At 38.1% G+C, this 13,706-nt stretch overlaps 1 protein-coding gene across 6 annotated transcripts in view; it reads right to left on the reverse strand.

The window, feature by feature from the left end:
• The window catches only part of ANO3 (anoctamin 3), a 372,668-nt gene that overhangs the window by 18,291 nt on the left and 340,671 nt on the right, over positions 1-13,706 (reverse strand). For all 6 annotated transcript variants that reach the window (XM_072793741.1, XM_072793740.1, XM_072793739.1 and 3 more), the window contains 3 exons: positions 10,423-10,459; positions 6,129-6,240; positions 5,302-5,359 (listed from right to left, as the gene is read on the reverse strand). In XM_072793741.1, the coding sequence (XP_072649842.1) occupies positions 5,302-5,359; positions 6,129-6,240; positions 10,423-10,459 (207 nt within the window). The remainder of the gene's footprint in view (positions 1-5,301; positions 5,360-6,128; positions 6,241-10,422; positions 10,460-13,706) is intronic.

Raw genomic sequence — 13,706 nt, forward strand, 5'->3', positions numbered from 1 at the left:
CCCATTTAAGGAGTGCTGTGGAATACTGTGTATCTATTAACAACTGGGAGATGGAAAAACATGTAAGTGTTAATAATGTGGTCTTTATAAATAATGTTTTGGACTCAGAATAATTTTCAAAGTATAGCAAATTTGCAGAGAAAGAGCAGAGAATGCCCATACATGCTTCAGCCAATTCCCTCCATCGCCCCTTTCATTACCAACGTATATTTGTCAAAGCTGAGAAACCAACATCATCTGATGTTTTCATGTGTCTAAACTGGGCTTATGTGCTTTGACGATGGGCAGAGATTACAGACGTAAAGTGCCATTTTCACTATTTCCCCTCGGAAGTTACATGGCAGCCACACGGCATCACTGGTGACATTAATCTTCATCAGCTGGTTGGTAGGGTCTTTACCAGGTATTTGTAAAGTTACTCATTTGTCCCTTTCCCTATTCTTTACTGAAGTGAGTCCTTAAGTCTAGTCCGACTTCAAGATAGGAGGCAGGTGTTAAGCTCTCGATTCTGGAAGGGAAGATCTATGTATATTAGAATGTGCTTTTAAGTGATAAAAACATGCCACAGATATGGGAGGGGGAATAAAAAGAGAGGGAAAAAAGCCATAAGAGACCCTTAAAAATAGTGAAAAAACTGAGGGTTGGTGGAGGGAGGTGGGTGGGGGATGGCTACATGGGTGATGGGCATTAGGATACTTGTTATGATGAGCACTGGGTGTTGTATGTAAGTGATGAATCACCGAATTCTTCTCCCGAAACCAGCATTGTACTGAAGGTTAACTAACTAGAATTTAAGTAAACATTTGAAGAAAAAAAATGAAAATTTTCCCTCTGGAAAAAACAAAAAAGCCACAAGATGGCTTGTCAGTATGATCCTCGTTTTGCCTTCCCTGTGCTCCTCTGCTTTTCCAGATGTCCAATAAATGTCAGAACTAGAAACCCCCACAAACAGAAATGCGATTACAATGAAAATCACAGCTGATGTGTTTTGCTTAAAAACTTTGCACTGCAGGAGATACTTGGGTAGGAGAGCGTGGGTCTGTTTCTTTAGAAATGGGTTCATGTCCTGCTCATAAGAACAACAGTCACTATAGCTTTGATCCAGTTTCTATTTCTGTCAAATTGGTACCAGTGGGACTTCAAAGGGAACAGATAATTAGGACATGAAGAGCCTGGTTTTCCGGTTCCAGCCCAGTAATTTAAAACTCCCTAAACTGAGTCAGAGAGAGGGCTTGCCAGTGGCAATTTTTATCGTGTAGAGAAGTCTCAGTTCTCCTATTAAGCACGCCCCTTCTCTCTAGCATGAATTCAGGACCCCCCTGAGCTCTGACACGTATGGATGATAGATGGGTTCCACAGAACGGCTGAGACACAGTAATTACTAAGCTACAGGGCCAGGCATAGGCCTAGATCACAGCTGTGAGATGAAACTTCATTTTTATAGAGAGACTGGAAGACGTAAAGTAACGCGTACGAGGTCATAGGATATTGACTGTCGGTAGGGAATTCCGAGCCTTGGTCTCCTGCACCCTGGTCTTCTGCTCCTGTACATAAGGCTAAAGATGAATCCTACTTACCAAATGTGTTTGTTGCCTTGAAGGGCTGGTTTACCAAAGCATATTACTATGTGGAAAGGGAAAAAGACCATTGCAGAACCATGTGATTGGCTCATTCTCCACGACCGCAGGCCAAAGTGGGGAGGCCGGATGACAGGCCATTTACAGTTTTGTTTAATTTGAGCCTTCATGATTTTGTGATTTATAGGGCGGAGAAAGGGATCCAACAGCTTCTGTGGGTCTGTCCTCCTCAAATAATAGTTCCCTTGAGCAAGATCCAGTCTTTTGATACTCTAAAATTCATTCGATAAGAGAGCTGCTACTTAGAATGAGTAAAAGGGCATGGGTGAGTGGGCAGGAGACCCAGGCTTTCATTCCCACTGCAGCCCCCCAAATCGTATGACTGTGGACAACCCATAGCTGGACGTCTTCACGTATTTTTGTCATTGGCTCTTCCTGAGAACCTCATAAGATGGGTGTTGGCATTTCCATGTTGTAAATGATGCGAAGGGGCAGATGGGACTACTAGATTCTGATACCCATGCTCCTTTCACATGAAGTATGTCTACTCTAAATCCAATTTACACGTGCGAGTCAGCAATCATTCTGCAAGCTCTTATCAATTTCCTTGATGTTCCTGATTTTGCCTGTGTGCTATTATCCCAGCGGTGACCGGAAAGCACAGTGTTCAAAGTGTGGACTCTGATGCTAGGTTGGTTGAATCAAACTGACGACTGCATCAGCTTATAAGTGTGTTTCTATAATTGTAGGCAAATTATATAACCTGTCGAAACTTCTGTTTCCTCAAGATGAGCGTAATAGCAGAATTTTTGCATTGATCTATGTAGAGCAGGTAAGAACAATTGCTGGAATGTGCTGGCATATAGTAAGCTCTCATTAAATATTAATCATCGTTACTATTTTTACATAGATTTACATAAAATATTTATGTGAGACATTATACAGTACAGTATGAGGAAAGGTCAGTGTAGTCAGTTCATCAATGTTTTTTTGTTTTTTTGTTTTTTTGTTTTTTTTAGTTCATCAATGTTTTAGCATGTCAGTACCTTTTGCTTTCTTTATAATGGCTACTATTATTTGTGCCAGGTATTTTACGTGCACGATCCAGTTTTATCCACCTATCACCAATCCTACCGAGATAGCTACTCTTATCACAACTGACAAAAGAAAAAACTGAAACTAAGGTACTAAAAGCGTGCCTTTGGGTGGGGCATAATTAGAGTGTAGACTGTAAGACTCCAAAGACACAATACTTGTTACGTAGCGTGGTTATGTTCTTTTCTTCGGGACTATTAGCACCACCAGGAAAAGAAAGGGACTTCATCTGTATACCCCATATTATCCAACAGAGGCCTGGAATGGAGTGTCAGTAAATGCTTATTGTAGGATTGAAGTCAGAGGGTCAATTCTTACCTTCTGTTATGTGTACACTTCTAGAATTTCTAAGGTCCATCACAAAACCACATTTTTTATTTCACTAATTCTTTTCCAAAAAAAAAAAGATAATCTTTTGTTGGATAATACGCCCTTTATGTATGCCACACATACTGTGGAAAGTGTGTAGGATCGTTCTGAACCATTTATCCTGACACCAGTATTAGACTTATTTCCCTAGGATAACAGCATCAGAATTATTTCCCTGGGACTCCCAAAGAAGAAACATGACTTCTAATAATTTTACACTTCAGAGTAAAAATATCCAATTAAAATTACTGGCGACAGCAATTTCTAACATGGCATCAGTATGCAGATCTATCTGCCTGTGCCACCTTGTTCTCCACACTCTCCTTGCTAATCCCAGTTGCATACTCCCGATAAAGAGTGCAATCTGGGTGCAATCTGGGTGCAATCTGGGTAGACAAAAGCTTTTTAGCAGATATAGTCTAGGCCATGAGTGAAAACTGCAAGTTTGATTTGGGGACTTCCTGGAGGTCTGAAATTATGGAAGCTCTTCATCTGTTTTTACCTAAGAGGATAACACCCAGGTGGCTGTGGAGATAGAGCATTGATAACTATCAGCTACAGTTTATAGAGTGCCTGCCAAAGTCCAGAGGTGGTGCTAATTGTGTTATGCAAATTATCTCTTATCCATAAACAACTTTGCAACCTAGTATTACTGCTGCTAAACTTAGAGACAAGGAAACAGATATTCAGAGGGATTAAATTAAGGGCAAAGAATTAATAAGTAGCGAGGTTAGCAGGTGAGCCCAGTTTTCTGTGATGTAAAGCATGTTGTATTTAGGAAGTTTGGGGGCTTTCTCCATGTATTCCAATCAACTAGAAGGCTCTAGGGAGACAACATCAATGAGGACACCCTGAGTTTGGGGGGAACTTTTTAGAGACTGGAAATATTTGTTTTCTCAGTGAATCTTTTCTTAGCCTCTCTCTAAATTATGACCTTCTATTAATATTACCATATACTAAATTGGATTTTACATTAGAATAATTAAAACAATTTTGAACTACAGAAGCAATAAGCAATCTGACCAATGAGAATGGACAGGGTGCAGACATAGACATGATTTCAAGATGCAGAAGATGATAAATCTTGAAATCTTATTTTGCTGATAAAAAATACATTATTAATTAAATATGTGATGCCAACTGAAGGGGGGGAGAATCTTGATTACCTTTTACTCAAAAATAAGCTTCTAATGCACCAAAGATATAAGTGAAAAGTTCACACTTCACAAGTGTGAGCTTTTTAAAAAAATTCTAAAATGAAAAAAATACATTTTTGGGCATGATATAAATGCCTGAAATCATTAATAGCAGTGATATTTTACTTGAAAAATGCTATAGGGTTTAAAAAAATGTATCCAAACAAAATTAAGACATCCAAGAAGATGAGAAACTTACCTGCAGCAAATTTGAAAGATTAGAGCCTAACGTTAGTATAAGGTTTATAAATTTTTAGGACAGAGAAAAATAGTCTAGTAGAAATGAGCAAGAATAGAACACACACACAGAAATATAAAATATTTAACAAACATATGAAGAATATGCTCCATCTCACTCATAATTCAAGGAGCTGAAATCAAAAGGAGATCTCCTTCAGATGTTATATTGGTAAAAAAATGTTTCTGTTGGCAGAAGTCTGAGGAAGCAGGCTCACAGACTACAGGTAGGGGCTGGCATTTTGGGGGATAATTTGTCAGTCTCAGTGACAATACACAATATGCTCAACCCTGTGATCTAGCAATACTAGACCTTTTGTTTCCATGACATACATATTATAAATCCATAAATTAAAAAAAAAACAATTATGAGACTTGGAAGATACAGATCTATTTGTCTACAGATTGGTGTTTCAAATATGATTTCTTTTGGATGAAGTTTCCCTGTTTAAAATGAAATCTGACATATTCAAAAGTTCAAAACCCCACGATATTGATTATAATAATTCCCCCAAAGTGAAAAATCCCTGGAGCTAAATTTCTGAGCTTTGTGAATGGAGCAAATGGATTTGGCAGAAAATTAAAGAGCTAAGGTCAGGATCTGGGGGTTTACCCTTTTAATTCACACTTTTTTTTTTTTTTGAAAGACATAGTTCCTTTATTTCTGAACCCATAGGAACTCTCTACCAAAAATGCCTGAGATTCCACGTACCCACCTTCTCTCTCTCTTTCTCTCTCTCTCTCTCTCTCCTCCCACCTGCTTCCCTCCTACATCATTGGCCCCGGTCCACACCCAGTCCCACATCCACCCTTACAAGGTTACTTACTTCCTCCAGTCTCCACCGGTTAAAAAGTTTATTGTAATTTCCCGGGTGGCCTACAAATCTGTAAAAAGCCATTTTAATTCATTAGCATTTATGTGGGGTTGGCCAAAGAACATTTACTAATGTATCACAGCAAGTGCATGTGTAGGTAGATATAAATGTTCGCTGGGGCATCCTGTCCCCAAACTGCAGACCTAGGCCACGCTGACACATCAAAGTACCTGACTTAAGGAGGAAAAAGTGGTGTGTGAATTCAATGCTGGGGGAGAGAAAGTACAGACAAACTAACCAAAGGAAAAATTTCCACTTTCACCTGTAGGTCTTTAATGTGTTGCTGACCTAGCTAATGAATATTAATGTAATGTGCCCGATTGTTTAGTTTAAAATGGTTTTAGCTTTAGTATGTTTCCATGGCACTGCTGGAGTGTTAAGCATAGTTTAATATGCTTCTTTTTCATACTGTGCAGCAAAGACAGCAAAAAATGTTAACATGATAAGTAGGAGAAATTTCCACACTAAGGAGCTATAACCTGAGGATATACAAAAATCACTTTCTTATTTAACACACCATTACTGAGGATTGGATGATCATAATCCAACCCAAACATAGTACATAGGTTTTATTTATTTTTTTATGCCAACTTTAATTGGTAGTTGCAGCTGGAAGCACTGTACTGAGAAGTCTTTTGATGGAAAATGCATGTGAAGACTGACTAGCACTTTTCCAAGGCAGGGGACAAGAATTCGCCATCTCTGTTAACAAATCGGCAATGGAACCCTTGGCAGTCTTTCTTTACTCTGAAAAGATAATGTACATAAAGTTGACTTACCTTCCCAAAAAGAAAGCAATATAGAAGATAGAACTATTTAAATTAACAAACTGGAAGAGAAACATCTTCAAAGCAAAGCTGTTTTCCCACTCAGATTCTGTTCGAGGATATTCTAAAAGAAAAACGGGATGAGTTCACATAGAGGAGGTGAACAAAAAGAAATATGGACAAATACTAGTTCTACGAGGTAGTCTGTGTGTCTGAATTCTAGGATGCCTGTTATTAATAATATATAAAGATTTTTGGGATTCTGCTTGCCATTGTCATTTGGAAGTCACCATATACTTGGATGGTTGGCTCAGTCCTTCACTCAAACTGTCTATGCTTTAAGAGGGACATACATTGTTCACAGAGTTGAGGAGTGGGATATTCTGTGCAGACTGAAGTAGAATGGAAAAAAGAATAAAGGCCAAACTTAGTCATAGGAGCTAAGCTCCTGTCTCGATTCTATAGCTAATTTTCTGGTAATGCCAGGTAGATTTCTTTACATTTTTTTGCAACCAGTTTTAACATTTATGGAACAAGGAGTTCAGACAAGATGATTTCAAGAACCTGTCTACTCTCACATCCTATATTTCTATGACTCTTTAAACAAAACGAAATGATGCAAGAGACTGAATTAAGATGGCCATGTGGACTGCAACCTCTGCTTCCACCCAGGACCCAAATAATGGTAGAGGATCTGTATGCACAGTTGATACATACTTTCATGCCATTACGAATTCTAGAAAGATAGAAAACAGATGGGATCTGATTTTGAGGAAAAGATGGGCCAGACTGTGTGCATGATCCAGTCACAGATTAGGAATAGGTCCTGGGGATTTCAAGCCCGACTAGAATAGGTGCCAGAAATCACAGGGGTCTGCGGGGCATCCCCAACGCTGCTAGTGGGTGGGCACTGGTGACAGCAGCCAGGAGAGCCCACATTTCCCCAAGGTTTTGGTAGGTTTTGTTTTCACGATTGTTTCATTCTAAACACTGTGTAAATTTAGCACAAAACTTTTTTTTGGAAATGAGAATATGGATTTTTAAAAAATCGTGTCCTTTTTTGGGGGGGGGAGGGGAATCTCCATTTCTAATTTTCCTGCATCATGATCCAAAAACGTTCCTTTGTGATTTCTGCTTTGGAGCAACAAAGTTGCAGTTTCATTTGTGGTCAAATTACTTGGATATATTTTGTCTATGTATTAAGTGTTTTGAAAGAATACATATATTTTTTGTTGAGCATACAGTTTATATATATTTAAAGAAAAGCTTGTTAGTTATGATATTCAAGTATTTTATATCCTGGCTTATATTTGAGTGTAGATTTGCCAACTTTTTTTTTTTTCTATCATGTTTGCTTTCTATATTTTGAAGGTTTATAAAAAGATGTATAGAAATCATGACTATTATACTGACCTGACAGACTGTTTATCAGAATGACTTATCTTTCTTTCTCACTCAAAGATATATTAAATTCTGGTTTGCCTAATATTAACATGGCAACATCTGATTTTATTACTATTATCTTGAAATAACTATTTTATTTTGTTCCTGAATTGACCTCTGACACAGTTGAAACTCTTTTCATCAGTTGGCTTAATTTGTTTCTTGGAATCCATGCTCAATTTTTATAGATAATTCATATTATAGATAGTTCATTATTATAAATGATTTGTTATTTGGACCATAAAACCAAGCTGAAAAGAAAACACATCACTTTGGATCAAATATTATATATTTCTTCTCATATAAAAAATGTGATAGAACTGAAACTTTGTTTTTTTATGACTTTTGAAAGTAAAATATGCGGTTAAAAATAAATCAAGAAACATAAAGTTTAAAAGATCTTTTAAATAAAAAATGTGTGACCTTTTCCAGGAGGAAAAACTTAATTTCTAATTTGAAGCACAAATTTGCACAGTCTAAAATTACACAGAATACAATGCCATATATATTTATATGTACCTATATTCAAATATTTAAAATATGTATTTATATCTATATACACATTATTTTAAACAATATATTAAAAATTAAGAAATAAACAATATATTAATATTTTTGTAAATTTAAATTAATACAGTCCATTCATTATTAATTTAATAGTTACGAATCCATAGGCATTCTCTCATGAGTTATAGATGGAAAAATCATATATCAAGTGCAAACTTTGGTTCTCCTGGTACTTAACACAAATAACTGTTCTATTTCCTACTATTATGATCCTCCAAATCACTCCCTTAGGTTGCTTTCATCCTTGGTATAAAATACTTTAAAAGCAAACAAATATAAAGAATCAGAGCTAGAAGAAAGCTTTCAGACAATCTAGTTCAAGTGAATAATTATCCTGCTGAAGAAACTGTAGCTCAGAGGATTTAAGAACAATGCAACAGATCATTCCCATTTATTGAACAGTTGTCACATGTTGGGCAGCCAACCTACAACAGTGAAATAGGAACTGTTATTCTCATTTTACCAATAACAAAATCTGAGACTCAAAAAGACAAAAAACAGAGGAAGAACCAAAGGAAGAGAAGGAAATAGTGGTGGGGGAATGGGGGACGGAGGAAAAGGAAGAATGAAAAAAGAAAAGTTGCTCATAGTCATGTAATTTCCAAGTGATATGACCACTTATTTCCAGAGCATGACCTAGGAGCTTGTTCTTGCCTCTACACGATGTTCCTTTTGTTATTACTTGTAAATACATGATAGGGGGAGCAAGAGTCTAGTGATACAGTTATTCCACCATAAGCAAGTGGACGCTGCCACATTTGGGTTTAAATTCTACATATTTAACTTAATTATCTTCATTTTCTAATTCATAATATAGGGATCCTACTGTCATAGAATTGTGATGTCAGTAGAACAAAATAATGAATGCAGGGTGTCTAGCACAGTGCCTGGCATCTGATGAGTTTTCCAACAATAAAAGATCACTGCTCAAATAGCTCTGCTTGTCTTCCGAATGGAGAGACGAAAAAATCAAGTTTGATGATAGAAAAAAGACATTTTCAGACACATAAGGTCTCAAGAAATTTACTTTTCAGGCAAAAAGAAAAAAAAAAAAAAGGAATTAAGCCAAGACAAAAGAAGACAGAAGGGTCCAAAGAGTGGTATCCAACTGATACCACTCAGCACGTGGGAGAGAGGAAGCATAGATGCTGCTGACCACAGGGAGGGTAGGCTCTTGAGAGTGGAGTGAACATGGGTTCAGGACGGGTAACTCTAAGAAAACAAAATAAGTAGGAAACCTGATGGCTTTACATATTTAGAGACCATTCAGAATTGAGATGGAAAGTTTGGGATAAATTAAGAAACTATGCTGAAAATTAAAGAAAAAAGTGCTATTATTCATTTCATGAAAATATAAAGATTTCATAAGAAAGGAAACAATCATAGACACATCGTGCCTTACATATAAAAGTAGTTATATAGAAAGAATGATGTAAATGCTAATTATTAATTTGGCTAAAATTTCAAATCTGTTGAACAGAACTACTTGGAAGGGGGAGAGACAGTGTGTGTATATCAAGTGATGAATGGGAAACCATGCAGGGAAAGAACACTACAGGGAATGTTTTAAACCTAAGGCAATAGCTTCCCAAACCTGGAAAGTCCAAGAATGTCAGAGAAATATGTTATTTAGAAACAGGGTAGGAAATAAGAAAAGAAATTGCTAAAATTAAAAAAAAAAGTAATCTCTCAGGAAAGTGGAAAATAAGAATGGGTAATGTGGCAAGTACTGGTTTTAATTATAAATTTCTTTTTTTTAATATTTTACTTTCTTATTTAAGAGAGAGAGAGAGCACACACACAAGTGGGAGGGGCAGAGAGAAAGGGAGAGAATTTCAAGCAGACTCCACGCTGAGCATGGAGCCTGACTCGGGGCTTGATCCTAAGACCTTGAGGTATGACCTGAGCTGAAACCAAGAGTGGGAGGCTTAACTGACTGTGTCCTTAATTATACTCTTTTGCCTTTTAAGTTGTGTACATGTAGTATAATATTTCAACAAAAATAAATAGTGGGGGAAAAACCCAAAGAACTGAAAAGGTAGGGAAAGAAAATCCCTCCCATGTAGGGAGAGGTAGGTTTGCTAGTAAGTCGTAGGAAGGAGATTTTGTAGCAACACACTGCCTCTCTATAGGTGTGCAATATGCTCCAACTTCCCATGCATGTCTTTCCTTTTGATTGACAATTCACAAAACTGAAGTTGACATTCGAAATGCTAAAGTACACCAAGCAGCCTCCGACTGATACGCCCACATGTTATTCTTTTCCTAAGGAGTGAAGTTAAAACAAAGGACTTACCGAGGTTGGTGAGAAGGTAAGCAATTTTTTCATAAGCCTATAATGAGAGAGCAAATAGTGAATGTTATTCTTGTCTTCTAGAAAAGGCTATTTACACTGCTCAAGGAAACATCTAGAGTGTATTCCACAAAACGGCTACATTTTTAATCAAGTGGAACTTGTTTTAAAACCTACTGCGTGGTGCTTTGCAAATATACACACACTAAATGCGTGTGATGTAAACCTGCTATGATTACGTGTCTGTATATACGCAGACACACTTGATTTCGGTAACAGGAAGCCTTTTGGGGAGAGTTATCTTTATTTCCACTTTACAAACCAAGGAAATGGGACTTTAAGAAACTTAAAACCTTTTGTAACCAAAGTCATTCAACTGGTCAATGGCTGACGTGGGATTGAGTCACTCAATTATACGTACTTTTTACCATACTGGAAGGCTGAGTGGGAGGTTGAATTCTTTACTATTGACAAGGAATTTTCCAAACTAACACAAACATAGGGTGCTAGTCCGCATTCCTAAAGAACAACTTTGGTTTGGTGGTTATTTAAAACCAGACCGTAAGTCAAACCTGTTGAATCCATAAGTAAGTCACATGCATGTTATTTTTACGATAACATTCTCCACCTTCCCCCCTGCCCCTACTACTCAGCCTACCACTCGTGCAGACTTAAGGAAAGGAGACATATTGCACAAAATTCCAAGTTAACCTAGTTGGGAAAACACATTTGCTACAGACAGAAGGGTAGTATGTGTTTGTGCGTATATGTTACATGTACATGTAAATATAACTAATCCCCTAATTCAACAAATTATTCTTTCTATTAGAAATTCCAGTACTCTACCTGTTGGCACGCAAAATTGAAAGGTAGGTATCTGGACATTCTAAAAATTGTTCACCTTCCCTAACGGTTCTTTCCATACAACTATTGTGATTATTCATCTGAGCCATGATTTAAACCTACCCTTTCCTCCGGAGAGTTATCTTGAGACAAAGAGATTATTTGAGTATGAATAATATCATTCCACCTCTCGTGCAGTTTTGTTGTTGCTCTTGTTTTTATTTTTAACTATACATACAAACTGCCACTTTCAGACTGCAGAACAAAGATTGCCTTGGATTCATGAGCACCGGAATTGTCTTGGCTGTGACACATTCTTTGCCATGCCCTATTTTATTTTTGTTTTTAATTTTTTTTTTGCCATGCCCTATTTATTACGTAACATGATTGCAGAAGGGGCTCCAAGGAGTATAATAGGATAGATGAACAAGTAGTTCTGCACTTCCAGCACCAAACTGAGTGCCCTCATGGAGAATGAAAGAAGGTTTTACTTAAATAACTGCTATTCCAAGTATTTGGCAGATAGCAAGCGGTGCATTATATATATACACTATTATTTAATTTAGTCCTTACGACAATTTTATCACATAGATATAATTATCCCCATTTTACAGAACAGGAAACCACTGTTTCAAACTTCGGGTACCTTGCCTAAGGCGACACTATTAAACTAATAGCAAAGTCAGGATTCCTGATGTTGGGTCTCTTGTACCATTTATCCTATGCCTTGTCACAGAAACCATTTCAGATTTTTGTCTTAATACTTAGCACACAGAGCCTGTCTGCAAGCCTGAGATGGGAATATCTACAGCTGATGCCCCCAGTGGATTGTAATATCCTTTGAAAGAGTGTTATAAATCACACCAAAAATGCTGTATCACCCCTGGAAATATTGCTCTTGGAAAGCTTTCTGGGGCACCCAAGAAGCTGCATCATCTAAGGCCCAGAAGTTAGCTAACTGGCACCACCATGATGATGAACTACAAACTCAACCCATGCACACTGACTTGTTAACTTCAAAACCACAAAGTGCAGCAAGAAACCATAATTTAGATATATCCACTATATGGTGTATGACAGCAATCATGGGCTGTGTGTGTGTAGGGAGGAAAATTGATATGTATTTGGGGGAGGAGAGAATGAGAGGGGGGCTCAGGGACCCTTGGGGTCACTACACTGTGTATGTACATTATATATATAGATCTCATGTTAGAGAACCTATGCTTTTAAACATCACTCACTCCTGCATTCAGGAAGCTGAAATTCTCTTAGTCATAGATTTTAATTACATAAAAATATTTGGAATTTCTAATGAGCCAATGTGAACAGACAGACACAGCCTCTACTTTAATGAACCTTAAATTCCAGTGGTTAGAGACAAGTGAGTTGTGTACTTGGTCAGAAAAGGGAAAATACAGCGGGCTGTGTGCACAGAGAAGCGCGGTGGGCACAGAGTATTATTTTATAGTATAGTCAGATGAGCCTCCTGAGAGGGTAGCATTTGAGCCTAGAGCTCATGCACGAAGCGACAGAGGGAGCCAAGAAGAGATGCGAGCTAAGTACCTTGGAGACGCAGAAACAGTAAGTGCAAAAGCCCTGTGGCGGGATGTGCTCGATGCATTTCATGAAAAATAAGGCAAGTGGAGGATCAGGAGGGGTGGCAGTAAAGGAGCAAGGTTGTAAGAGATGAGAGAGAGAGACCTCAGAGGAAAACAGGTTTTCAGGGCCTGGTAATCCATGGGAAGGTCTTTAGAATTCATTCTGAGCTGAGAAGTCATCATCTTCCCACTGATGCTTTGTTTGGGGTGTTACACAGAAATCCTTTGGGGGAAAATTTAGAATGGAAAAAGCAGGGAAAGGGCAACCTTTCCTTCCAACCCTTTCCAACCCTTTCCTTCCAACCAGGGGAAGGGGTACGCTTGATTTAGTGCTCTTCATCTCTGCATCAGAGCCTTACAGCCTAACTTGTGCTGTAAAAATGAGCTCAAAACAGAGTTTTTCAGAATCAAAGATAGACTGATCTTTCCCAATAATCTACCTTTCTGAGTTTCTAGAAAGCATGGATATAGACATGAACAAACTAAACAAATATATATTTTTGAAAGAGAGAGAGAGCACGAGAGGGAGGGGCAGAGGGAGAAGGAGAGAATCTCAAGCAGACACCCCACTGAGTGCAGAGCCTGACTGGGGGCTGGATCCCATGACCCTGAGATCACGACCAGAGCCCAAATCAGGAGTCAGACGCTTAACTGACTGAGCCACCCAGGCACCCCAGCAAGGTCCTCCTAAGAGCAGCATGCAAGGGAGATGAGAAGAGTTGAGAAAGATAGGAAGACTAACCGGTGAGAAGGCTACTGCAACAGTTCAAGCTAGAAATGCCAAGTAGCTGAAGTAAGGAAGTAGAAGTGAGAATGGGGAAGAGGGAATGGGTCAGAGAGACGTCA

Source organism: Canis lupus, chromosome 23 (assembly GCF_048164855.1).
Source record: "Canis lupus baileyi chromosome 23, mCanLup2.hap1, whole genome shotgun sequence".
Taxonomy (NCBI): domain Eukaryota; kingdom Metazoa; phylum Chordata; class Mammalia; order Carnivora; family Canidae; genus Canis; species Canis lupus.